This window comes from Thrips palmi, unplaced genomic scaffold, assembly GCF_012932325.1.
Source record: "Thrips palmi isolate BJ-2018 unplaced genomic scaffold, TpBJ-2018v1 HiC_scaffold_10, whole genome shotgun sequence".
Lineage (NCBI taxonomy): Eukaryota > Metazoa > Arthropoda > Insecta > Thysanoptera > Thripidae > Thrips > Thrips palmi.
Window position 1 is genome coordinate 19,682,881 of NW_023144621.1, and position 27,005 is coordinate 19,709,885.

General features: G+C 63.4%; 1 protein-coding gene across 1 annotated transcript; it reads left to right on the forward strand.

The window, feature by feature from the left end:
* Nucleotides 1–26,552, forward strand: LOC117654133 (protein bowel). Its single transcript, XM_034400334.1, has 3 exons — nucleotides 1–277; nucleotides 7,237–8,120; nucleotides 23,978–26,552. Exons 2-3 carry the CDS (start codon nucleotides 7,249–7,251, stop codon nucleotides 25,227–25,229), a joined length of 2,124 nt encoding a protein of 707 aa, XP_034256225.1. The 5' UTR covers nucleotides 1–277; nucleotides 7,237–7,248; the 3' UTR covers nucleotides 25,230–26,552.
* The last annotated feature ends 453 nt before the right edge of the window (nucleotides 26,553–27,005 follow it).

The window sequence follows — 27,005 nt, forward strand, 5'->3', positions numbered from 1 at the left end:
CCGGAGTGTGCGCGCGTGAGTGCATATGTGTGTGCGTGCGTGTGTGTGAGTGGGGCCAAGCCGAGGGCCAAGCCTTTGGATTGGATTACAGTGCAGTGCAGTGTGTGAGCGCCATGTGACGCGCCGCTGTGTGTTCAGTGAGTGGTGCAAAAAGTGTTCAAAGTGAGTGCTTCGTTCGCGTCCATGAGGAGTACTTCTCAGCCCGACTCTGCAGCCATGAGCGCGAACGCGCTGGCTTGAAGACGACGACGGACTGCTTCTCCTATCTGCCCCGCAGGTAAGGCGGTGCAAACAGAACGCACACCAACACACACACGCGCGCGCACACACACACACACACACACACACTCACACGCACACACGACAGGCACTACGACACACACACACACACACACACACATGCACATCACGGGCAGAGAGGCCGCTGCTATGGTCCCAAACACTCCCGTCGCGGTGTTTGTCAAATACCTCTTCTCTCTTGCGTCCTTTTGAGCATGTGTGTGTGTGTGTGCATGTGTGCGTGCGTGTGCGTGGATGTGTGTGCCCATCCATCCAGCCACCCATCCCAACACGCCACCCTTTTTCTTTTCTCCCAGAATTGTCATGCCCCCATGATGCATACCCGTGGAAACATCCCATCCCTGGGATCTGTCAACTTTTATTTTTGCGGATCATGAAATTAGCCGCGTCTTGAAAAATTGCTTAGCGGTCGTCATTGTGTCCCTGGCCGTTGCCCTGGCACACCGCGTGCACCGCGTGCATAGGTGAGGTGTCGCAGGGGGGGGGGGCTACTTCTTTGTAATTAGTGTCTCCATTCACGGGCCCTGCACGGTCCAACCGAGTCGGGCTGGCTCTGGCTCAGCGGCCAGCCGGCCGGCCCGCTCCGGACCTCCTGTCCTGTCTCGCCTGCCATCCATTTCACCCAAACGGATAGGATGGGGATTTGGGGATTAAGGCTTCCTTCGGGACAGGCACACAGCAAAGTGACCAACCGCTGAATGGGATTCAAAGCGCGCGCGCACACACATGCACACCCACAACCAACCAACCAACCGCTCACACACACATGCACATGCGCACACGCACGCACACACGCACACGCACACACACACACACACACGCACACACACACGCGCGCGCGCGCGCGCACACACACACACAGACACGCCTCTGCGCTGCGCAAGGAAAATAGCAGTAGCTGTGCGTCGTCGGTGGCGACATCTGGCGGCACACTGTGGGGCGAGGACGGCGACGACGGTGGACGGGGTGTGCGTGCGAGGCGCGAGAAGGTTACATTCACACCTCGGCCCCTCACATCCTCGCCCCGGCCGGGCCGGCTGGCCGTATCGACCGACGCCGCGGCCCGAAGGCTCAAAGGGCGAAAGGGCAGCCAGGGGCAGCCAGGGGCTCTAAGCAGGGAATCCGTACAGTGGCTGCGCGCTGCGCGTCGTGACGTCACGGAGGGGAGCCGCTCGCAGGGGTGCGTCCCGCACGCCCCACCAGCACTGCAATTCCAATGGTCAGTTTGCTTGCCACTCCAGCAGAGGCGCTCCGTTTTGAGAGCCACAACTTGGCCTTCTGGGCCTTACAGGATGCCCAATTTTGCCATTCTGAGGGGGCGATTCGGGGCCAGAAGGCCAGAAGGAAACTTCCCAACGGCATTGCATTGGGAGGCTGGGGCCCGGGCAGCGCACGGAAAAAAATACCTAGTCAGTCCAACCAAATTTTGGTTAGCGCAACCGATGCTTCGGTTGGTTTTGGCCCAACTAAGATGTTCCGTACCAGTAACGAAAATTTCGTCAGAAGAGCAGAAAAGTTGGTTGCCTCAACGAATCCATCGTTGCAGCAGCAAATTGGATCGTTGCAGTAGCCGACTCTTAATTCGGTCGTGCCAACCAAAGAATTCACTGCTGCAACGAACTTTCCGCTCTTCTAACAAATTTTTCGCTCGTCGAACGCAATTTTCGTTATTGGAATAAAAAATCTTAGTTGGGCCAAAACCAACCGAAACATTGGTTGCACCAACTAATTATTTTTTTCCGTGCGCCACGCGGCGACTCACGCACAGAGCAGCGTCTGCGTCGTGTCATGTTTCCACCGTTTCCACGGTAGTGGCCGCTGCCGCCGCTTGCCCGATTCAGGTAGTTGGCTTCCTTATCTGCAGCCGTCACCCAGCTCGTCACCCGTCACGCCAGATAAGAGCCACGCCGCGCCGAGCCGCCGCTACCGCTGGAAGCGCGAGGAGCACGTCGTCCTGGTGCCGAGCAGTGTCCGCTCCGTCTCTCTCGCGCCAGGGGCCTTCGTTGGGGTGCGAAAGAGACAGAGCGACGGAAGCTCGGTTCGCATTCGGCGAGCCTAGCGAGATTCGCGAGGCAGAGAGTCTCCTCCTGGCGATGAAGGCTGGGATGCACCTGGGCGAGGCGGCCGCTCTGTCAATAACGCTCCGCCATTTCCCCGCGTCCTGCGCATATCGCCCCGTGCCGGCCGTGCCGCGCATGAGGCAACATGCAATCGCTTCCCTGGAAATGCATTTACAAGGAATTTCAATTAAAGGCAGCATCAGCGGGAAGCTGAGCCGAGCTCAGCCGAGCCAAGCTAAGGCAAACCGTGCTCAGCCGAGCCGAGCCGAGCCGAGCCGAGCCAAGCCGAGCCGAGCCGAGCCGAACCGAGTGTGCCGAGCCGAGCCGGGTCGGCGCGGTCGCCGCCGCCGTGTGTGCTGTTGTTTTTTTGCTGCGCTGCATCCTGGCTGTGCCGCTGCGCCGCTGCGCCCCGCGAGCCCTGCAGTTGCTGTTGTTCGTGTTGTTGTTTCTTTTTGTTATTGTTGCTGCTGCAGCGGCGGCAACATAGGTCGATGGTTTCGCGGTCGCGGTCCCTGTGGTCGTGCGCGCACTCCGAGTGCAGCAAGGGCGAGCAAGGGGGAGGGGGCCTCGAGGAAACGTTGTTCACCGCGGGTTCGGCCCGCGCACGTCTGGCGTTCAAAGAGCTTGACCCTGCAGCGTCCTTTGTGCCTGGAGTGCCTGGAGAGCCTGGGGTGTCTTCGACTGGAGACGCGGCGCGAGGGTAGGCAAACCCGCCACGCGCGCATGCACCCCGGTTGCCTATCGCCTGCCGCGCAGGCGTCCGGACGCCGCGGGGAGCCGCTGGGACTCTTTTCGGGCGGGACGCGGGACGCGCACCTCTCCACTGGAAATGGGGAGGGGGGGGATCCCGTTCCCCTGTTGCGAAACGGTCGTCGGGGTCTGCATTGCAGGGCGAGGCGGGGCGAGGCGGGGCGAGGCGGGGCGGCGCGTGTTTAGAATGTGTGCTGGCCGTACAGAACATGCAGCCGCCCGCCGCCACGCCCGGCCCGGCCGGATCGGGAGGTCGCCCCTCTTGCTGCAGCGTATAATGCATGTTGCTGGCCGTGCAGGCCGTGCAGGCGGAGGTCCGCCCCGGCCGTGCCCCGGGGCCGTGGGGGCGAGGCGGAGCCCTCGGCGAGGACCCAGATCTCGGGGCTGGTGGTGCCGCCACCGCCCCACACTGCAGTGTGCCAGTAAAGCAGGACCAACTCCGAAAATAAAAATATGCTCACAAAATGGTGCGGCGGGTATTTTTTAGGAGGCGGCGCGACCGAGGAGAAACACGCAACGACGTGGAAAAGAGCGGTTTGGGTGTCACTTCCACTGGACGCGAGGCGACGCGAGGCGACGCAAGGCCTGCTTCTAGGAAGACCACTCCTGCCTTGCTGTCGACGTACTTCTGTCGGGCTTCTCCAGGACACTAGAGTCCACTGTACAGTGTGCTCCTGTCTATGTGCACAGAGGCCCGGAGTAGCACTTCTTGCCTACTGTGCGGCTTTTTGCCTACCTTTCAGGTGGTACTTTCGAGACCATAGGGTTGGTGGGTGGGCCAGGTTTCTGGATCCACGCTTGCCCGCGCAGTGTACTCCTGTACAGCGTGTTGCCGTCGTGGCGCGGCGGGCTCGTTCGCCCTGTGCGAGAGTACCTGAGAGGCTGGCGGGCTGGTCTGGCCGGCTGGCCTGGGTGCTTGCCGTGCCTCGAATCAAGGACGCCGTATCGTCCTGTGATCCTGCGGTCGCCCCCTCACTGCCCCCCTCCCCCTCCCCGCACCCGGCGTCCCCTAAGGTAAGGCCGTCCGGGCGCTCTCGCCCCCCTCCAGCGTTTAGGTCCCCGGCCGGCGAGGCGAGCCCTGCGGCCCTGCGGCCCTGCGGCCCTGCGGTCGGCCCGCGCGCAGGGAGTAAAGGGCTAAAGGGCTGTGGTGGCCGCTGCGCCAGGCAGGGCTCCGGGCTTCGGGTACCCGGCAGGCTCATTCCGTCGCTCTGTCTCTCTCGCAGCCCCGCGAGCCTCGCCACGAGTGCGAGAGAGACAGAGCGACCAAGTCCTGTTCGGAATCAGCTTGCCTGCAGTGCTCAGATCGATGCCAGGAAACGTTGTTGAAAGTCGTGTGTTTTCGGCTTGTCGGAAATGCCACCTGGCTCCGGGACGACCCCGCGCGCGGGCGGGTGACCCGGCGGGCCACGCCGCGCTGCCACGCCGCGCCGCTACGCAACGGAAGGCGGTAGTTGGCTGGAGCCCCTCCACTGCTAATTATGCAAACGCAAACGTGTCTGCGCTATCGCAGCTATCGCAGCTATCGCGGGGATCTGAGGATACACAATGAAGCCACACAGGGCGCCGGCTGAGTCGTCTCGTCTCTCTCGCACCCCTCCGCGACGCCCCGCGAGAGCGAGAGAGTACGGCAGCGGCGAAACCACTCTTCGGAATCAGTCGCCGGCGCCAACGCAGCGCCCGTCTCGCCGTCATCCGGCTCGAGCTTCGAGCTTCGAGTTTCGAGTTTCGCCGAGATCGATTGTTGTGTTATTATTGGCGCGGCGCGCGAGGCTAACCCGATCGTCTAGGGATCGAAATTACACACGATGAGGTCCGTCACTCCCGTGGGCGCCAGGGGCGCCACCTCGCTGCTGCGCGCTACACTGTGCTACTAGTGCGTCAGCGCGACTCCCGGGACTACCGTGGACTCGTCGGCCGGATCAGGTGTTGACAAGGATGCAGTCGAAACTAGAAGCCGCCAGCGCAGGGGCAGGGCGGCAGGGCGGCAGGGCGGCGGCCGGCAGGGCCCAGGCGCCAACCGCGGCCACACTGTTATTCAACGAATGTGGCGTCATGTTTGTTGGAATTTTGTCACTTTTGTTTGAGTATGGGGCCATGTTCAAGTGAATGTGACATCTTAAATTAAACGACCAATATCAGCAGCACTACCGCTGTTTAGTACAACTGTTTTCACTCTGTCAACTTCGGCTTGAAAACTGAAAAGCTCATCTGCGGAACCCGAAGCGGCCGTCGCCCCAGCCCCAGCCGGTGTCAGCAGGGAGCCATTCTGCGTTCTGCGTTCGTTTTATAATCCTTTTGGCCAAGCGCGCCCTGCGCCTGCCTGCCTGCCTGCCTGCCTGCCCCGGCTGTGTTCGGATCGAATATCGGCCCGCCAACTCGTCCCCACTCGGCCCCCCACCTGTGCTGTCCGCTGCCGTCCGGAAGTCCCCGGCCGAACACGGGCCGAACACAGAGCAATCTGGTAACAGTGCACCCCCTCTGCCGAAATGCTTTCTGGCGAGGCGGCCCGGCCTGGCCTTAGGCCTGGCAGCCACAGCATGGGCTTCCCTTGTTCCTGCCTGCTGTCCTGGCGCTTCTGTGTCGCTGAGTCCGCAAAGCGCGCCCCCTACACTAGGAAGCCAGAGGAATGGGCGCCGTGTCCAAAAGCGCGCGCTGTCGCCTGCGTCTCGCCTGCGTCGCTACGCGTGATGGTGTCGCGACCGAATCTTGGCGGGGGTTCGGGTCGCTCTTCGGGTCCCTCTTCGGGTCCCTCTTCGAGGCTCTCTTCGGGTCCCCTGGCTGCACTGCGGGTCCGGTTCGGACTTCCCTAGCCTAATGAGGTGGGGTGGCCGTGTCGCTGCAGCCGATCTGAACCCCGATAGCGAGATAAGCATCGTATCTCTGGGCCGTTTAGCCGGCTGGCTGGCCGACTGGCTGGCCGACTGGCTGGCTCCACCCGGACGGACGAACGGGGCGACTATTTGTCAGTGATGTGACTCCTGCGAGTCCCCGGCGGTCCCCGGCGGTCCTCGACGGGCAAGCACGGCGCACGGCCTGCTGGGCCCAGGGGGCCCCCAGCCTGGGGGCGCAGGGCTGCCAACCACAGCAGCGCGGCAAGCAGGCGCAAGGCTGCCAACCGGCGGCCGCATCCACCTGCAGTGTTGCCAACTGCAGCGCGCGGTGCCGCCGCGGCCGGTCCCGCTATATAAGAGCAGCATCTCGCAGCCGGTGGCAGCGGCCAATGCGACGGCAGCAGCGTCCGCAGGCTGTCTCCCTCGCACTCCTGGTGCGCCGTGCGAGTGCGAGAGAAACAGCGAGGGGAATCGCTCGCAAGGCGATGCGGCTCGCCGACCCGCGGGCTTTCAGTGCGGCTGCGCTGCTGATTGGGAAGAAAATGAATTTCCCGCCGTCGGCCCGTCTGCGAGTCCTGTAGACCGCAGGGAAGCTCGCAGGGAAGTCCCGGCCCGACAGGTTTATTCTTCGCGGCTAGCTGCTTGGCCGCTGGAGAGTCCGGTCCCCGCGGGTGGCGCGGGCCGCTTGGAAGCCTGGACACACACTGCAGCGGAGCGTCGCCGGAGTGGCCGCCGCGCGAACGACGGGCCTGCCGAACGCGCGGACGGAAGTGGAAAATGTATTGGATTGAATGAGGCTGTAATTGAAACGAGCGCCCTGCCCCGCGCGCCCCGGCACCGGCTTTTATATTCACCATTATTTATGGGCCGTGCCGCTCCGGCTGTCCGGCGCAGCCATGGCGCAGCCCGCAGCCCAAAGTGTCAATATCATCAAATATGAAGCAGGTGGAGGAGCAGGGTGGGGCGTGCGAGCCGCGGGCACTCTGCTTTTATACCCTCGTCTCCGTGGCGTCGGCTGCTTAACGACTGGCAATGCATAATTTGAAAGGGCTCACTGCGTCTGCCCAGACTGCCCCTGTCTCGAAGTCCCGAACGAAGTGGTCTGCAAAAAATGGGTCGTGGCGTTTGCTTTCAATGCACCGTGATCCAGGTTCAGCCCTTTGTTGAAAGTGCAGTCTAGAACCTTGAACCGGAGCGAAGGTTTTCCACGCGTCCTGCTGCCTTTACGACTGCCCCCTTTCCGGGTGGTCTTGACCAGTCCTGACCTCATGTTGTTCTGTCCTTGTCTGTTGCAGGGCGCGGTCACCATGCCGACCAGCGGGGGAGGGGAAGGCGGCGGCGGCGCGGGGGGCGTGCTGGTAGCGCCGCCCCCTCGCGACCTGTCCATGCCGCGCTCCGTGTCGCGGGACGGCTCGGCGGGCCGGTCGCCGGGCGGCGGCCAGGGCGGCCAGGGCGGCGCGGCGGGCTCCTCGGGCGGCCGCTTCATGGCGTACCACATGGCGGCCATGGGCCACGGCGCCATGGGCGGCTCCATGGGCGGCCTGGTGGCGGCGCAGACGTCCGCCTTCGTGCCCGTCGTGCCGTCCCGCGCGCTGCACATGCCGTACGCCGGCGGCTCCAACGCGCTGGGCTCCAACGCCCTGGGCGCGGCCACCACCTCGGCCATGGCGGCGGACAAGGCGGCCGCGACGGCGGGCAGCGCGGGCAGCGGCAGTCCCGGCGGCAGCGGCGAGGAGCCGGCCGGCAGGAAGAGGAGCTTCGACCTGATGGCGCTCATGGCGGACAAGCGCAAGGAGCTGGCGCTGTGCGAGGCCGCCGCGCTGTCCGCCGCCATGCTGCTGCCGCCCCACCGCGCGCCGCCGCCGCCCGGCATGCTGGACGCCGCCCCCGGGCCGCACCCCTACTCGTTCCCGCCCGGGGCGCCGCCAGGCTTCCAGTACCCGGCGGGGGCGCTGTTCCCCGGCGCCGGCCACGGCCACGGCCTCGACAGGCGGCTGCTGCGCGCGCCGGGCAGGGCGTCCCGCCCCAAGAAGCAGTTCATCTGCAAGTTCTGCAACCGCCAGTTCACCAAGTCCTACAACCTGCTGATCCACGAGCGCACGCACACGGACGAGCGGCCCTACTCGTGCGACATCTGCGGCAAGGCGTTCCGCCGCCAGGACCACCTCCGGGACCACAGGTAGGTGCACTTCTCTCAGGTTACTTGTCTTCGGTGCATGCTCCGCCATGCTCCGCCATGCTCGCCCCGCAGGTGCTGTCTCTGTCTGTTTCGGCCGGGCCGCCGGGCCTCAAGCCTGGAATCACCTGGAATGGCGCCGTAACTCGAAGCCCCTGCGCCCCGCTGGGCCCCCTTGCGCCCGCCTGGCCGGCCGAGTGGGAAACTGCCGCGCAGCCAGGCTGGCAGGGCTGGCAGCCAGGCCGACAGCCCCCAGGCCGAGCCGCCAGCCGCTCTTTCCATCGAATTTGGCATGCCGGTGGGCTTGGATTCACTCGGGTGCGCACGGTGAACGCGGCAACGCGGCGCCCGATTGGAGACTGGAGCGCACCCTCGGCGGCGACGGCGCCCCTGCCATCTTGCCACCCAGCGCTGTCTCTCTCGCACGCATGGGGCAACCCGAACGGGTGCGAGAGAGACAGCGCGATGAGGAGCACCGTCGGAAACAGTGTCCTCAGCCGGCGCCAGTGTCCTCCAGAGAACCGCGACGCCGAGCCTCGTTTAGCGCTTTGGCATTCCGAGGCGGTCGCGCGGCCTCGCTGTTCCCGGCCAGGCCAGGCAGGCCGACGCCGACGTGGACGTGAGGTGTTGCGACTGCCCACCCGCGTACGGCCCGCACGGCGCACGGACGGCGTACAAGCGGGCGCGGCGTTTGTGACAGTCACGTTCGTGTCGCCCGTTTCTCTGGGCGTGTGCGTGTGGCGGCCCTGGCGGCCCTGGCGGCCTCCCCGCGCTGCCTGGCCACGGAGGCCAACGAATACCTGAACACGTCCAGCGTATTGTGATTCCCTGGAAGCCAGCGCGTCCTCCGCCTCGGCCATGCCTCGGCGTGGTCCTCATAATGACGGTGCGCCCTGCGGCCCACGCCTTGAAAAAAATAATTGGAAACAATAATTAAAAACATGATGCTGGTATTTGAACGCCGGTCCCCAGGGTTCGGGGAGGAGGCCGCCGTGCTCTCAGCCGTGGCGGCCCTTCGACGACAGTCATTCCCTCGCGGCAGCCAATTTCTTGACGCTGTAGGGACACGCCGTAGCCGCACCCAAATTTGAACACCAGAGATCGGCGTCCGAGACGTCCCAGTCCAAGCATCGTCCTTTGTTGTTTCATAAAATAATTTCCATTCCTTTGAAACGCCACCGAAAGTCGCGACCACGTTACTCCACGCGGTTCGTGCCTGGCGGTGCGATGCGCCGGCCGCCCTTTTGCCTGGCCGAGCGCCTGCTGACCGATTCCGAGGGTTGTTTCGTCGCTGTCTCTCTCACACTCCAGGGGCGGGGCACCTCACAGAAGCGAGAGAGACAGAGCGACGCAAACGACTCTCGGAATCAGTCCACTGGGCATGCCATGAGGCCGCCCCCCGCCCCGCCACGGCCTGGCTCTGGTAGCTGCTCACGTACACTGCACCTGGGCCCAGCCTGGGCCGCGGCCGGCCGGTCTGTCATGTCCGCTGGAGTCTCCGTCTCCAGTCTCGCTCCGGCGGGACGCGCGCCTTCCAAGTTGGATTCCGAAACAGTGTTCCGTCTCTCTCGCATCCGCGGAACGCCGTGGGAGTGTGAGAGAGACAGAGCGATGAGAGCACGCGGCCCGCCGGCTTGTCACGCCCCGCGCCCCGCGCCCACCTCAAGGCGTGCGCTGCCGTGGCTGCCTGTCCGGCCTGTCCAGCCTGTCCACCCTCGCACGGCTCCCGTGGGTTCGCGCTGCATGCAGCCTGCAGGCTCGTTCCGAGAGTCGTTTCCGTCGCTCTGTCTCTCTCGCACTCGCGGGTCGCCCCGTGTGGGTGCGAGAGGGGCAGCGACGAGAACGACACTCGGAATCAGTCTGCTGTTCGCACCTGCCCGTTGATCGATGGGGCCGCTTGATTGGTCTGCGGGCCGGAGATCTCTCTCGCACTCACGGGGTGCCCCGTTTCGGTGCGAGAGGGACGGAGCGACGGGACTCGGCCGTGTGCATTAGGCAGATGGCGGGCCGTGCTACCGGGCGGGGCAAGCGGGGCAAGCCGAGGGGCAAGCCGAGGGGCAAGCCGAGGGGCAAGCAGCGTCAAGCAGTGTAGCGCACCTGTGAGGGCGGAGGCGGGGCCAGCAGTGCAGTGGCAGCCCTGGGCAGCCCTTGGGCCCTTCGGCAATCGGGGCGGATTACCGGGGCGGTGTCGGTTTGGCCGTTTGGCGGAGAGCACGGTCACCGGGACGGCGGCGCGGCTACACTGCCTCTCTCGCACCACTTCGACACGACCCGTGATCGCGAGAGAGACAGAGCGACGGCGCAATGGGAGTGTGCTGCGGGGCCCCGAGGCCAGCGCGGCGAGAACGGTATTGAGTGGCCGTTGCCGGCGTTCCCCGAGACCGAGAGTGCCGAGTCGACTCTCGGCAGCGCGATGAAGGCACGCAAAAACACGGCGAGCTCCGCAAGCTCGGCGAGCAGCCCGACCGGCCGGCCGGCGGCAACAAGAAGGAGAGGCGAGCGGCGAACGCGGCGAGAGGCACTACACGCCGGCGGGGAGGAGGAACCTCTGGAGGGGCCGGGGGACGGGGAGCTACACGCGCCGCGGCGTGTTCCAGGCTCCAGGCCGGACGCCGCAAAAAACGACGGACGGGATTCGAACCAGCGACCAGCCACGGCGGAGAGCCGCGTCTCGCCGAGGGGCGTCGTCGGCAGCCTCCGACACTGGAACTCCTCGTAGGACTCTAGCGTGGCGATGTGGCCCCGGCTAGCGCTCGGTGTGTTCAACAGGGGCAGACTCAATCGCGGCCAACTGCACCTGCAGCGGGCAGCGCTCGCGGAAAGAATGCCAAGCCGAGCCGGGAAGAGCTAAGCCGCGCCTAAGCCACACAGGCATGCGGCACGCTGAGGGGCGGGGCGGGGCGGGGGCGGGGCGGGGCGGGGCGGGCGGGCGGGGCGGGGCGGGGCGGGGGTGGGGTGGGACGGAGCACCGGGATGGCTTTCGAAGACCAGCCTTGCGCACGAAGCAGCAACAATCCCGCGGGGCAGAAGTGCGCGGAGGAATGACATCCACTCCCTGGTCCTGCTGGTCGACGGCGACGTCGATCCGAACTTGAGCGCCTTCCGCGTTCGCCTGCGTCTCTGATTCTGATGTGTGCCCCGGCCGCCACGCCGCGCCACGGCAGGCCGCGTTCGGCGTGCAGTTCTTGCTCGTTCCAGCCAAGGCCTGGCCAAGGCCCCGCCGCAGTGGCCGCTCCGATCCTGGACCGTCCTGGACCTCGAGGGGTTTAATTACGCGGGGACCGTAAACTGGGAATCAGAAAAAAAGAGGCCGCACACATTTTTTTGCGGCTCCGCGTGGAAAATTCTCCAAAGCGAAGTGTTTATTATTGTGTGCTTCAGTTTTGAGTTTCTCACAAAGAAAGTGAGGCGGCGGTAATCTGTCTGCCGGAGTCGTTTTTAAATTGCCGCGTTCTGCCGGCTTGACGGCCCCTCGGACCGCGCCAGTAACGCCAACATAAACGCGCCGGAATGGTATGCGGCGGCGCGGCGGCGCGCAGTCACAGTGAAAAACAAAAACAACAACAACGACACCGCATTGTCTCTGGGCGGGCGATTTGAATACAGAAGGTGACTGGGCGCGGGCCTCGCGGGGCGGAGGGCGGAGAGTCCCCTAATATATTCTGTGTGTGCACGGTGGCAGCGGCAGCAGCGCCCTCCGAGCTGCGTCCGAGACACACGACGGCCGTGTTCAACTTTCTAACGCGGCACCGCGCCAGTCCGGCCGCGCATCAATATTCAGGAGTGCCAACATTCCGAACGCCCTTCTTCTTGTCGTCCGTCCCGCCTGCGGGCTGCGTCCGAACAGCGCTCCATCGCCGCCTCTCATGGGGCGCTCCGCAGGGGCGCGAGAGAGACGACGGCGAAGTGTCGCCGTTCGGAGCCAGCCTGCTGGCCGCGGTGCCCGCGGCGGCGCCCTGACAGCGAGACAGACGGACCCTTTGGGGCGACGCTGGGCCAGCAGCGCAACGCGCTGTGCGTGGCGCCGAAAGCATGCGTCGTTATGGTGGCTGAGCTGCGCGCGGGTTCGCCTCCCGATGGCGGCGCGGCGGTTCTCGCTTTTTGGCACCGTCTCAAAGGCTGTTGTACTTGCCCGAGATGGGGCCGCGGGGGCCGCGGGGGCCCGGGTACACGGTGCGTCGTCCGCCGAGTCGCGGGGCCGCTGAGCACATTCCACGCCCCCGTGACGGCGGCCGGCACTCAGGTCCCTCCCAATATCCATGCTTTCTCTGAGTGCCTTTAGTTTCCGTTCGGGATTGAGTCGTAGCTGTAAACGAACAGAACCCTGAGGCCCGGCCCGGCCGGGCCGACCCGGCCAGGCCTAGCTCACTGTTTCGTCTCGGTCACTCATTAGCCATAAACAAATCGCCTGACCCGTGCCCGGTGCGGTGCACGCCCCCGGGCTGCCCGGTCCGTCCCGCCATCAAGAAGGACTAGGCGGGGTAAAGGCCGCCGCGTTGGTTCCGGCTCCAGTTTCGGTCTTGGTCTTCGTCTCAATCGAGGCCCTGTCGTTGCTCACAGCCGCGGGTAGGCAGCCTGGCTGGCGGGCCGCTCTGCTGCAGGCTGGCTGTGTACTTCTCGGTGCACGGCACGCCAGCGGCCAACAAAGGCTTCCAGGAGCCGCGCGGGGGCGGACATGTGGAGCTGGACCTCAGCCGCCGTCCGCTCCCCGCTGGCCTCCGGAAAAAAATGGTCTGGACTTCTGGGACGGCGCGAGGCGGGGCGGGGTGGCGGGGAGGCACTCGCTTTCCTTCATCTTTTCCGCTTCATTACGGGCCTAACGACGCCCGTTTCCACCGCCATGCATCACCACATCAAGGCGACACAGTGCAGTGCCTCTCACTGCAGAGTCAAAAGTTGTACCTTAGGGCCCAAGACAGTCAATTACTCAGCCAAAAAGTCGCCCTGAAGTCAATAGGTCGCCTTAAAGTCAAAAAGTCACCAAAAGCCCACACCTTCCGCAAAAAAAAAGAATCAGGAATTCAGAGACAGGTGACAGGCAACAGTCAAAGCACTCACGGACAGTAAGTCAACGTACTAGCCCCAGTCGTTGTCCACTCGCCCTCCGAGTGGCGGCCCTCGCCGACAGCCCCAGCCCCACCTAGCCCAGCCTCTAGCCCAGCCCCTCCCTTGAGAGGCGTTGCTCCTCTTTTTTCCAGTGAGGTAGGAGGCAGACTTCGGCCCGCTATCGATGCTGCCGGGAACGTGCCGTGACTACTTATGCAGCATGAGTCATCCATGTCGTGCTGGCGGCGCTGGCGGCGCTGGCCCTGCGCCCTGCTCTCCGCGGCTGGCTCTCCATCCTCTCTCCTCTGCTTCCCTTCGTCAGGCTGCGGCTCCCCCCAGCGTCCTCTACGCCCTCAGCGTCCTCCACGCCCTCCGCGGCGTCCACGCCCTCCACTTCCTCCACGTCCTCCGCGTCCTTCACGCCCTCCACTTCCTCCACGTCCTCCGCGTCCTTCACGCCCTCCACGTCCTCCACGCCCTCCCCGTCCTCCGCGCGAGCGCCTCCTTTGTGCCGCCCTTCGCTGCCATGCGCGGCATGGCCCGGAGCGGCGCGGCGCGGCCGCCCTGATTTGATACCGAACCAGTCCCGAGACACATTTTAATTGGGGAGCCTTGTACACCGGGCCGTACACTGTAGGCCGGGCTGCCGGGCGGTGCGAATTAAATGGACGACGGCGGGGCCGCATGCAAGCTGCATGCATTTGCATTAAAATGCCATCGGGGAGAGAAAGAGAGCGCCCGCCGTTCCGTCGTCACTTCCACTGCAGGGCACTTCCAGCGCCACTGCCCTTCATACGAAGTATCACTTACACTCCGTATGAAGAGTCACTTCCACTCTTCTAAGAGTGGTAGGTTCGCAGTGTTTGGGCCCCTTCCAGCGTAACTTCCACTTCGAGTGTGGGGCCACTTCCCGCTCTCTCCAGCGAGCCCGCATTGTCTCTACACATTCCTAACGAAGAGCCCGAATGCCTGCGACTTCCTGTCCCGCGGGTCCCCGTTCGTGTGACTGTGTGACCACCGTCTTTAATCAGGCTCCAGAGCGCTCCAGAGCGTCCCGCTGACCCGGCTCCAGATTCCTCCGGTCTCTGGACGCTCTGGAACCAGTGCGACGGTCGAGGCGATCGAGGCGGTCGAGACAGCCCCCGGTCCTTGGGACTTGGGACGGCCCGACTGACTGCCCGGCAGGCTTGCCGGCAGGTGCACTGTGGTGGCGCGCGAATGCAGTGCGTGGCACGGCGTGGCACGGCGTGGCACGGCGTGGCACGCAGTGCAGGCGTGGCCTCGCCTTCCCAGCGGCCCGGTGGACTTGGTGGCGTGGTTGGCGTGGTCCGCGCCGCTGCAGCTAATGAGGCATCCCGTAAATCAATGCGCGTTATTAAAGTGATATTTGGAAAGGGATTTATAGCGGCGGGGCGGGGCGGGGCGGGGCGGGGCGGGGCGGGGTGGGGCGGGGCGACGCGGGCACATCCCTGCTGCTGCTGCCGTTTGGGGCGGCCGTACGCCGCCGCCGCGGTGCTGGCTGTAAAATAAAATACACTTTTTTATGGGTCGAAAATTACAAAGTACGGAGGCTAAGGCACCCCGCCCCGCCCCGCCGCGCCGCGCCTGGGCGCGCTGGCCACCGCTGGCTGCACTCGGCCGGTAGCCGCGCGGCGTGGCGTGGCGTGGCGTGGCCGGCCGGGGAGGCGTTTAGCGGGTTAATGAAGCAACCGCCCCGGTGTACGCGGTGCGCCTTTACGGCGCCGCGTTTTCCCAGAGGCTGGCGCCATTCTGCGGCAGGGCCGCGGGCTGCGGCTCCAGTGGGCTCCAGGGGTGGTCCTGCAGTCCTGCAGGCCGGGGTCCTGGAGCGCGGCCAGGTTGGCGGCCAGGTTGGCGGCCAGGCTGCCCAGCAGGCCGGACAATGTCGCTCTGTCTCGCTCGCACTCATGGGGCGTCCCATAAGGGCGCGAGAGAGACGGAGAGACCGGCCGGGGGTCTCGGTGATTGCACCTTAATTGGCGGGCTGCAGTTTTTGCCCTCTTTGGCGATCGTTCTGCCGCCCTAAACACGCGGCGCGTTTCGGGAAAAACGCCGTCGGTGGCGCGGGTTTCGAACCCGACCCGTTATACGAGCCCTTGCCACTGGAAGCCGGGAAGGAAACGCGGCGGTGTCTACACCGTCAGGCCACGGATGCCGCGGCGGCGCGGCCCCCTCTCCGGGTCTCCAGGTCTCCAGGCTCGGGGAGTTGTTGACCTTGGGATGCGCGCCCCGCCCCGCCGCCGCGCCGCTGGATTGGCTTCGGGTCGACTTCGGGTTAACTTCGGCCGCGCGACGGTTGTTACACGAACGGCTGCAAGTTCGGCGTAACGCCGATAACCCCTATGCAAGGGGACGTCCGAGCGGTTTTCGTTTTGCGAGGCTGCTGTGGTCTCTAGTAGGAGCTGCTGGCTCATTATTTGGGAAGCATAGGTGGCTGCGTCGCTGTCACTACACTCCCTGCTACGCCCCTGCTACGCCCCTGCTACGCCCCTGCTACGCCCCTGCTACGCCCCTGCTACGCCCCTGCTACGCCCCTGCTACGCCCCTGCTACGCCCCTGCTACGCCCCTGCTACGCCCCTGCTACGCCCTGCTACGCCCCGGCGCGCACTGTACAGTCGCCCGCGTTGAGGTCTCCGGGCGACGACGGCGGTGCTCTCTGTGTTGGACAAACACACACTGCTTGAGGGAGGGGCGGAGGCACACCGCCGCGCTAAGCGTCTGGGCACACAAGCCGAGATCGCAATGGGCCTGCAGAGAGCTGGACACACATACAGACTCACACGCGCGCGCACACACACACACACACACACACACACACACACCATAGGACACATTTTCCAGGACGGCCGGTCAGGCGTCTTCGGCGAAAACAATGTGACGGCTGACGGACGGCCGCTCCTTCTGGGTACCACACTGGTACCACATCCCGTCGACAAATAGTTATTACGAAGCGGACCGTTGCAGCGTCATGAACGGCGAGTATAAATGTCCCCGTAAAACGGAAAAACAATTAGCACCTGGGTTCGATACATCGGGAAAAGGGCCGGGACGGGCACTGCCAAGGCATCGCGACTGGCGGCCGGCTCGGCCGATGGCTCGGCTCACCACGGCCCGGCAGGGGAATGTGCTGAGTCTGGCCGGCTCCTGGAGGCTGCTGAGGCTGCTGGAGGCTGCCGCCTCGAGTCCTGGAGTCACTCCAGTGGAGTGGCCTGGAGTGGCGCGGCAGCGCGGCGGCAAGCCGGCAGGGCAGTCCAGCTCGACCGGTCTGGCTGACTTGGGCTGGAGCCAGCCGGCCAGCCAGGCCAGCAGACAGCCAGGGGCCTAAATCACTTCCGCTTTAAAGATAGCCAGCTGTCACTTAAGGCTGACTAATCTCTAAACGCGAAAAAATAGCAGCTCGGAGAGTGGCCGGGCCCTCGGCCGGGCCGGACTGGATCAGAGCGAGTCCCAACCAGGTCGGACCAAGACCAGGATCGGGCTTCAGTCAGCTTCAGCTTCAAACAGCGTGCAGTGCAGCGGCTAGCGCACCAGTCGCGCCAAACGACACCCACAAAAAGGAAAGGAACCTGACCTGATTGAGAAAACCTGGTGGAGCGTCAGGCCGGGACAGTGCGCTGTTCACAGTGTACTACCCGCGATACGGTACTCGCACCTTTACAGCACGCACTGCAAAGCACTCAGCTCGGCACCCCAGGGCAGGCACTGCAGCCAGGCACCTGAAGCGACGCGGAGAACGCCGTGGACCGCACCGCGCAGCACCGCGTGACTCATCGACCGCCAGCAGCGTGGCGGCGCGGCCGTGGTGGCCAAGTCTTGGTGCTGGCCAAGCCGTGGTGGCCAAGTCTTGGTGCTGGCCAAGCCGTGGTGTCCAAGTCTTGGTGCTGGCCAAGCCGTGGTGGCCAAGTCTTGGTGCTGGCCAAGCCGTGGTGGCCAAGTCTTGGTGCTGGCCAAGCCGTGGTGGCAAGTCTTGGTGCTGGCCAAGCCGTGGTGGCCAAGTCTTGGTGCTGGCCAAGCCGTGGTGCTGGCTAAGTCTTGGTGCTGGCCAAGCCGTGGTGGCCAAGTCTTGGTGCTGGCCAAGCCGTGGTGGCCAAGTCTTGGTGCTGGCCAAGCCGTGGTGGCCAAGTCTTGGTGCTGGCCAAGCCGTGGTGGCCAAGTCTTGGTGCTGGCCAAGCCGTGGTGGCCAAGTCTTGGTGCTGGCCAAGCCGTGGTGGCCAAGTCTTGGTGCTGGCCAAGCCGTGGTGCTGGCTAAGTCTTGGTGCTGGCCAAGCCTGATGCTTAGGCAGTGTAGCTGCAAAGAGGAAAAAAGATCCGCGGTCTCGTAAAAAAAAGTGAAGGGCCCTGGACTCGGATACAAAGGGTGATCGAGATCGCCAGGGTGCTGAGCTAGTCCGGATATTTTCTTTGCGCACTTTGGAGCTGCGGCGGAGCCGGGCCAAAGAGAGAGGGAGAGAGCGGTGGGCCGGGTGGCCCGTTGGCCCTTTGTCCGGGGCTGACAATGCTCTGTCACGTAGAGGCCGGCCGTTACAGGCCAGCCACAGGCAAGCCGCCAATAGAAATCCAATAACGCGCGCGGCCTCGTCCTTTATCGAATTAATAACGCAGGCCGCGTCGCTCTGTCTCTCTCGCACCCCCGCGGAACGGCCCACGAGAGCGAGAGAGACAAGCAGTGCTTGGATAATCAGCCTGCAGGGGCGGCACCTTGCTGCACTGGGAAAGGAGATCGAACCCTTCCAATGACTTCATCGGCGTCCCCCGGAAACGCCCCCCCCCCCTCCCGCCGCCGTGGGCTGGCCGAGGCCGCGCAACCCGTCATCTTGGAGTCTCGGAGTCTCGGGGGAGGACGCGGCGTCGCGCGGCGTACCCGGGACCAGGACCACCCCCGCTTCCGGGCCTGGGGGCGGTACTGGGGGCGGTACTGGGGGCGGTAATGCCAGGGCAGCGGGCGTAATGACCGTTCGAAAGGTTGCCGGCTGCTGCTGGCCTTTCGAGGGTCGACGCGCAGGTGCTGGCGGCGGCCTCGGCGACACGTCCCCTCCGTGGTGATGACGCTCTGCTTGAGGTAGCGCTCTGTCTCTCTCGCACTCGAGTGGCGTTCCGCAACGAGAGCGCTGCTCGGCGGGAGCCTGCTGGCCGCCCCGTCGCCCCGTCGTCGGTCGGAAGTATCAATCACTCCGACGCGCGTGAGACGCGTGAGCGGCGCGTCGGCCAGAAGACTGATTCCGCTCAGAGCTTCGTTGCTGTCTCTCTCGCACCAAAACCGGACACCCCACGAGTGCGACAGAGACAGAGCGACGCGTGGAATGGCGCTGCAGGTCGTCCTTTCGCACGCATTGTCCTGCGAGTCCCACGCTGCAGCCTGCAGCAGGCTAATGGCTGCCGGTAGCTGCAGCGCCAAGGCGGTAGCGCTGCAGTTAGCGAGCGGTGTCAGTCTCGTCATGTTATGCAAAATTTCGCTAAACGCGGCGCTGCTGCGCGCTGCCGCGCGGCGCGGGGCTTGCTCAAGCCGCGGCCGAGCGAGCCACCGTGCTGGCGCACTGGAAGGGGGCGAGGGGGACTACACAGCGCGGCGGCGCGGCGAGCCCTTTGCAGTGAAGGCGCCATCGTTCAGGAAGGTTTAATAATGAAGAGCATTAGCGATCCCTCGGGAGCTCCGAGCGTGGCGTGGCGTGGGGGGCGGGGCCGGGCCGGGCGGAGCAGCAGGAGACCGTCCGAGCGCCTGTTTAGCTCCAAGTACCCGGCAATTTGGGAGCGCGGCGTGGCGCGGCGTGGCGCGGCGTCCGAGTGGGCCGCCGGGCCGCGTCCGCGACCGCGGGGCCCCGGCCAGGCCCCGGCGCCGCGCAGGACTACGCAGGGCGCAGGCACGACTGCGGACGGCACCACGGTACGGCACCACGGTGCGGCCCCTGCGGCCCACACGCGGATCGGCACTGGCTATCCGAACAGAGTAATGGTCGCTCTGTCTCTCTCACACTCATGGGGTGTCCCGTAGGGGTGCGAGAGAGACAGAGCGACGGTGCGCGGCGGATTCAGTCCAGTCCACGGACGCTCGGCAAGCGGCCGGGCCGTCTCCGTGGGACGCCGCGCCACGCTGCGCGTTTCGGCACTTGGAAGCCAGGCTTGCGGACTGATTCCGAGAGTCGTTTTCGTCGCTCTGTCTCTCTCGCACCGAAACGAGACGCCCCATGAGTGCGAGAGAGACAGAGCGATCAGTCCGTCGAGCTGAGTGATGGCCGCTCCGCTGCTTCCCGCGCGCTGCCCCGCGCTAAGCACCCGACTGTGCCTGCCATTGTGCTACCGACGCTACCGGCCCAACGGCCCCCAGCCGGCAATAGTTTTCTTCTCCTTTCCCGTTCCTCCGGCAACAAATGCACTCGTTTCGCGCTCAGCTCCACTCAGGGCCTCGGGGCAAGGCCTCGGAGCTCCCTGCCTGGAACCTGGAAGACCTGGAATCGGCAATTAGCGCGAATTGTGCCCGTTTTTTCACAGCTGACTGCCCCCGCCTCGAGTGTGGTTGCGAACAGCGCGCCGTCGCGCCGTCTCTCTCGCACTCGGAGCAACGCCCCATGAGTGCGACGGAGACGGAGCGACGGAGCGCTGTTCGGAATCAGTCTCGCTGCTCGGCCGCCGCGTCGAGCTCCAAGCGTGCCGCGTGGTCTTGGCGCAAAGTGTTTCCGCTCCGGGCGATCGCACGCCCTCCGGCCCGGCAGGGCCCGGCCTCTGCGCCGCGGCCCCAGGAAAGGTGGACAGGCGGGTGTTTGAACCCCGACCCATCTCCACGGGCTGCCGTTGAGGCACCCTCGCTCGGCGAAACGATATTCCCTGTCCACAGGTGTCGACACGTCAGCAACAGTCGCTCAACAAAAGGGATAACCACAACAGCCCCCTATGCTCGACCGACAAAAAGTCTGTTTCCCAAACTACCGGCTGGGCCCCCGCTACCGTCCCTCAGAGTGTGGTGGCTCCCGACGACCGCCCTGCCCAAGGCCCTGCCCGCCCCCTCGGCCACCGCCCCGCCTCCGGAGCCCCGGTAGCCCCGCCCGCCCCCGTGCAGTAGTACCCCATCCTGGAGCCCCCCTCCCCGAATTCCTATCTTAATTGCCCTACTGTTCGGTAGTCCAGGCGGTATGCCCGGGCGGCCTGGGCGAGCCGCTTCTTCGGTGTAGTGGGCCGAGCGGCCAGGGACGCCTCGCCAGGCCCTTCCCTTCCCTTCTCCGGCGAGGTGAGTCACTCACGCAGTCCGGCTCCCCTACCCTGCTTCCCTCTTCCCCGTCGTCTATTTTTATTCCATCCTCGTTTTTTCCCCGTTTTACTCCCTATTCTTTTGTTCGAAAGCAAAACGGTGTGGTGGCGGCGTAACGAGTCAGCTCGGGAGGGGCAGGTTCGTGGGTTCAAGTCCCGCCACCGCCGCCGCCCCGCGAGCTTGCCTTTCCGAATCCCCAGCAGTCGCTCGCAGAAGAGACGACATTAATTTGAGGGGGGTACCCTCCCTGCTCCCGCCACTGGACGAGTGTTTTACGCCACCGTCGCCTCGGAGGAAACAAAACCCCAAAAAACATCCGTTACGGCAGGGAGGCTGCGAACTGCTCCTCAGACTGTTGCTATGGTAAAACTCAAAAAGATTTCACCGTCGGGGTCATTTTTCTGCACAGTGTAATGGATGCGACTGGGCAAGCCCGCTCTGCCTTGCTGCCGCTCGCTGCGCTGCTCGAAGTCGCTCGTAAACTGGACTGTAAATTAGGATTTGGTTAAACACGCTGACTGGGGCAGCGCAGCAACGCCATGGCAACGCCATGTGGACCAATCACAGCCAATGCAATGCTCTCTGTCGAAAAGCCCGTGGGAGAGAGAGAGAGACAGAGAGAGGGGGAGTTGCAGGAAGTTGAACCTTAAGCCCGGTGTGCTGCGCCATTTCGAGCCGCGTGTAATCTGGATATTTACGGCTCGCGTAATCTTTGTCGTAAATCCGAGTTTTGTTCTTGGAGACGCGCGGAGCGGCAGAGACCAGCAGCGCAGGCCACCTGACTCCGAACAAGTGCTGTCTCTCTCGCACTCTCGGGCCGTCCGGGCCGTCCCACCCGGATAGCGGCGACAGAGAGAGACTGTTCGGAACCAACCCACAAAGACGCACGGGAGTAGTCGCGCCAATCCGGCCGCTTTAGCCGTTCGTTTACGAAGCGTGTGAATTAGGATTTATTGGCACTTGTTATGGCGGGGCGCCCCAGCCCAATAAACAATGTGCAGCCGGACGGGACGGGACAGGTGGACGGCCTGGCCGCCTGACGGCCCGACGGTGTGGCGACTTTGTGTGTACCTCGTCAAAAGTGGGTGCCGCTCTGGCACCGCACCGCCCGCTCGGTTGTTGTTGTTGTTGTTGTTATTGGTGGAAAATAACGCTATTTGCTCTTAGCTTGTTGTTGTTGTTGTTGTTGTTGTTGTTGTCGCTGGTGGAGAACTCTAAGACGTGGAAAATAATGATATTTGTTCTTAGCTTCTTCATGTTGTTGTTGCGGGTACAGGTTTCTAAGGCACCGCGTAAGGCACGGAAAATAACACTATTTGCTCTTCGATTGGTGTTGTTGCTGGTGCTGTTGATGTTGTTCGGTGCATCGCCGGCCTGGACCGTGGCCTGCGTCTCGAGTCCTACGCGTGATAAGGATCAGTGGCCGGCCGGCAGCACCCCCCCCCCCTCCCCTCGCCCTTGCTTCTAGTTGGGGACGCGTACGGCCGACGTGGCTCGCCGGCTGGGCTGCGGGGCACGGCGGGGCACGGCGGGGCATGACGCACATTTAGTATCGGTGCAGGACATGTTGCCCGCAAGCACCGCGGAGCCATGGTGGAGCCCAAGGTGAGCCGAAACCCGTTTGAACGCAACTTTTGCACGCGGCGGCAGCGCGGCGGTGAGGGGTGGCGGGGCGGCGCGGCGTGGGGCGGAGCCCCTGCCGCCTCCTCCCTCCCCACGCGCCCTTCGCCGTCCCCGTCGTGGAGACCCCCTGGGTGCTCCGCGGTGCTCCGAGACGACGGACGAGTTCGCGGTGCTGGTCAAGCGAGGCGAGCCGAGAGCCACTGGCGGGGCAGCGAGTCCGAACGCATTGCTGCAGCCTGCAGCGATGGCATGGCCTGAGCGCCCGGCAGGCAGGCAACCGACCGGCTGTGCAGCGCGCCCGAGTGCACCGGGCTTGCCTACCTCGCCGGCGTTCCGCCCGGCCGCTCAGAAACCGCCGAAGGTTTTCGTTTTCATCAGGCGGTTCCTGCTGCAGAGAGACTCATGGAGAGACTCACAGAGAGACTCACAGAGAGACTCACAGAGAGACTCACGGAGAGACTCACAGAGAGACTCACAGAGTCACCGCGAGACTCTCCGAGAGCCTCACCGAGACCGGTCCGCTCCGGGTCCCGGCGTTGCCAACTTCACGCAGGGAGCGTAACGTGTTTTCTTGTTTGTTTCTGTGCACTTCCAAGCAGCGTCGGCTGGCGGCAGGGCCAGCAGGGCCAGCAGGGCCAGCAGGGCCAACCGGGAGCCGGGCCCGGGCTTTCTATTACGATCCCGGCGTAAAAGGGCTCTGCTCGGCTCTGCTCCAGGTTCCAGGAGGTTCCAGGAATTGGGCAGCGTGGCTGCGTGCTCCGCATTCATAATTCATTTTGTTTCCGAGGGAGTTTCGAATCAAACGAGGAAGGACGGACGGGCCCAAGCCGTCATGAAAAAGGTGTGATGCTTGACCCTTCGGCCCTGCCGTCACCGCTGCAGCAGCGAGTGTTGTTTTTCCGACCCTCGCACAACTCGAGAGACTTTCCTCCTTTTTCTTTTTTCTCCCTCGCCATTTCCTCTCCTTATGTGCGTCGTTATTTTAAGCGTGCGGTAGGAGGGAAGCCTCCCGGGAAAGGGAGGCGGGCGAGGCGAGGCGAGGCGGAGAGTGGAGGTCGGCAACTTGAACGAGCAACCAGCGACTCCAGCGACGGGGTCGGAACGTCGGAACGGAACGCACAGCGCCCGCCGCGCGGCTGCTGGCTGTCTGTCGGCCTGCTCGCCGTCCGCTCGCCCGCCGGAGCGACCGCCAGGGCACCGCCAGGGCACCGCGGCTCGGAGGACTGACTGGGAGGACATGGCGGGAGAATCGCGCATTGAGGCCACGTTTGGAAGGCGGGAGGTGGCGGGACTTCGTGTGGACGGGCAGTATAAACCAATTTGGTTACCCCTTTTAGCCTTTTAGCCGCCGTCTGGCGGCCTGGTGGTCTGGTGGTCTGGCAGTGAGGTAGCCGCGGCGGGGTGGCCCGGCCGGCCATGCAGGCCCAGTGGCTAATGGTAAAGGCGGCCCCATGCTGCAGTGCCCTCACAGTGTTATGCAGATGAGGACGAGGGGTGCCTTGTGGGAGCCTGGGAGTCCAGACCGTCCGTTCGGCACCGCCCCGGACTCCAGGGCCTCCAGCTCGGCCTCCAGGCCTCCAGGGCAGGGCTTCCATTCCATTGTCGTCCTGCCAACAGGAGCACTCAGTGAGGCCCGGCTGGTCGACCGTTGCGCCCCGCCCTGCCGGCCCTGCCCGTTCACGGCCTCGTCTTTTTAGAAAGGGCCAAAAATAAAAGCCGTTTTGGGGAAAACGAACGAGCCAGGCTTTTATTGTTCCTTGTTCCTTCAGCCTTGGAAGGCACTTAAGAGAAAGAAGCGGCTGACTGATGGGAATTCAATTGTATCGAGCGAGCTCTCAATATTACCCACAATCTGTTGAAACATGAGTGAAAATGCGTCACAACTTTCCTCGGAGTGGTTTTTGATGTCCGGCGTTTGCTTCTGTGTTGCAGGTACATCCACTCCAAGGAGAAGCCCTTCAAGTGCGGCGAGTGCGGCAAGGGCTTCTGCCAGTCGCGCACCCTGGCCGTGCACAAGATCCTCCACCTGGAGGAGTCGCCCCACAAGTGCCCGGTGTGCAGCCGCTCCTTCAACCAGCGCTCCAACCTCAAGACCCACCTGTTGACGCACACGGACCACAAGCCGTACGAGTGCGGGTCCTGCGGCAAGGTGTTCCGCCGGAACTGCGACCTGCGCCGCCACGCCCTCACACACGCCGTGGGCGCCGACGTGCCGCCGGAGGCCGACGACGACGCGGCCCGGCCGGACGACGCCCAGGATGACGACGACGAGGACGAGCCCGAGGACATCCACGTGGACACGGACTCCGAGGAAGACGTGGACCCGAGACTGTCGCCACGGCCGCGCCACTCCGGACACGCCATGGAGCACGCGAGCCGCGAAGGGTCGCCGCTGCGCTCCCGATCCCCCTCACCCTCGCCGTCATCGTCCACGTCGCCGGCGACGTCCAACCTGACGCGCTGCCACGAGACGGGGGCGTCGTCGTACACGATGCGGCCCGACAAGGCGGACCGGCTGGAGCGGCCCGACCGGCTCGACGCCCCCGCCGCCTCCACGTCGACGTCCGCGTCCACGTCCACCCCCGGCGCCGCCGTCGGCCCCCGGCTGCAGGTGCGCTCGGACCTGGAGGCGCCCAGCGGCCTGCCGAGCGGCCTGCCCAGCGGCTTCGGCATCTTCCGGCGCCGCGTCCCGGACCCCACGGACCCGTTCGGCAGGCCGAGCCCCTTCTTCAACCGGCGCCCGCTCACGCCCAACTCGCCCTTCGCCTTCTCCAGGACGGGCGGCATCGTGGCCGCCGCCGCCTCCTCGGCGCTCTCCGGCCCCGGCGCTGGCGCTGGGTCCCGGGATCTGCTCCGGGCCAACCCGCTCCGGGACCCCCCGAGGGACAAGGACATGCCGGGGCCGTCGGGTTTGTCGGCGGCCGCCAAGAAGGCCGACGCCCCCGCTGTGGACGACAGCTCCAATCCCCTGCCCCCCGTGGGGCCCCCGTCGGCGTCGGTCGTGGTTCCCAGTGCGCTGCGGCCGGCCGACGCCCCCGCGCCGCCCGGACTGCCCCCGGGCCCACCCCCCGGGCTGCCACCCGCCCCGCCCCCCGTCGCAGCGCCCCCCGTGATGCCCCCTCAAGCGCCGCCCCCAGCCCCCAAGAAGCAGGGCTTTAGTATAGAGGAGATCATGAGACGCTAATCCGCTAGCCCTGTGTTCTGTGTTGTGTTGTCTAGTGCCGTAGAGGTCTGTCTGTTGAGCGTCCTGTTAAGGGTAGTCGTAAGTGATATGATTTTTAGACCAAGTGATTAATGTTGGCGCCGCTCATAGCGCGTGCAGTCATTTATGTGAATCGAGGCCAAACTACTTTTGTTAGTTGGGGGGTGCCGTGCTGGCCAACATGGCCAGAACGACCTTGCCCCTTGCTTGTGTTCCTGTAGGGTGATTCCAGTTCGTTCGGGAGCGTCGGCTCCGGCCGGCTCCGGCCTACTTAGTGTAGACTCAGTAAGACTTTTCAAACTGCACAATCGAGTAGGCGTGTTTTGGTGCCATCAACTCCGCTTCTATCTGAGGACACGAAGCGTTTTTGTTTCAATTGTTTTACCATTCGGAGAACGTTCCCGCAAGCGATTTGTTAGATAGATATGATCTTAAAAATAAGAATATATATAAATATATATGTTTTGTTTTTTGTAATCTCAAGTGATATTACATGTACATTGTTCAGATAAAATACTTTTGAATTTGTTTAGAGACTTTTAACTTGAAGTTGAGCGTTTGTATATAATGTTAAAGACTTTTGTTACTATAGAAATTTATTGTGTATATGTTTTAGAGTGATCTCAGAAAATGGGAACACACAGGAAGCTCTCTTTTGTGATACCTTCATAGCTATGGTAGCTCGTCCTCTCTGTTCCCATCTTAAATGATCTGCAGTCGGGGAGGGTGGGGAAAGGAGGGAGGCATGTCAAGTTTTCATGTTGAAAACTTGTGAAATTAAAATTTTATTTTGTTGAAGCCGATTCTCTGTATTCTTTCTCTTACATCCACTGTGTTATTTTCTTGAAAATTAGCTTCTCAAAAAATGTTTTCGCGTCGTTTTTGAAAATGTGATTTATTTGATAAATAGACATGCCGTTTGTACATATTGTGGTACATAATTGAAATAGCGAATTGTGAGTGATAAGCTGAAGTTTTCTTTTCAAAAGAAGGTTTTTCAGAACTATGTGTCCTTTATTTATGTCCTTCAATATATACGTTTGCCATATGTAGCGTTACAACACTAGCCTGGAACTTATTTATAATTTAATTACTTGCAGGCTTCAGTAAAAGACTGTGAATCATTAGAACCTGTTCGTCCTGTCAGTGTCAAACGGACTTAGTTCTGTGCAGTTCTGTTAAAGCCGTGTGCCTGTCTCTGAGGCTTGACTGATTTATGCCTCGATTGTTGTTTGAGTATGGTGGGTGATGATTGTTGCTGAAAACTTTCCCCAAGAAACACAAAATAAATACAATCTAAAATGACTTTGAGTTTCTTTGACTGCTCTCCCCCTGCACCTGCAGACTCCACATGGGGCCAGAAACGAAAGGCACTCCGCTCCAAATACGAGATGTAATTCCCCGCGTGAGGTGCGCCCAAAGCAACCAGGGAGCCGATCCGGCCGCCGCATCGGCCTCGGCGATCTCACAGCCAAATAAACAAGTAATGAACGAAACGGAACACATTTTCCCCCGCTTCCCATTGAAGTAAACAAGTGATTTACGGCTGGAGTGGAATCGATGCTGTCAGATGCAGCGAGTGAGAAAGAAGACCGGCACGCAGTGGCACGCAGTGTAGTAGTGGCCGGCCGAGGGGCCGAAGGGAAGGCCGAACCTAGCCGTCAGTAGCCAGGGCGGCCAGAGCCGCTGGAGGGACTGGAGCCACCACAGCAGCGAGCAGCACCCAGCCGAGGCCGCGTCCGGAGAGCGAACCGACGG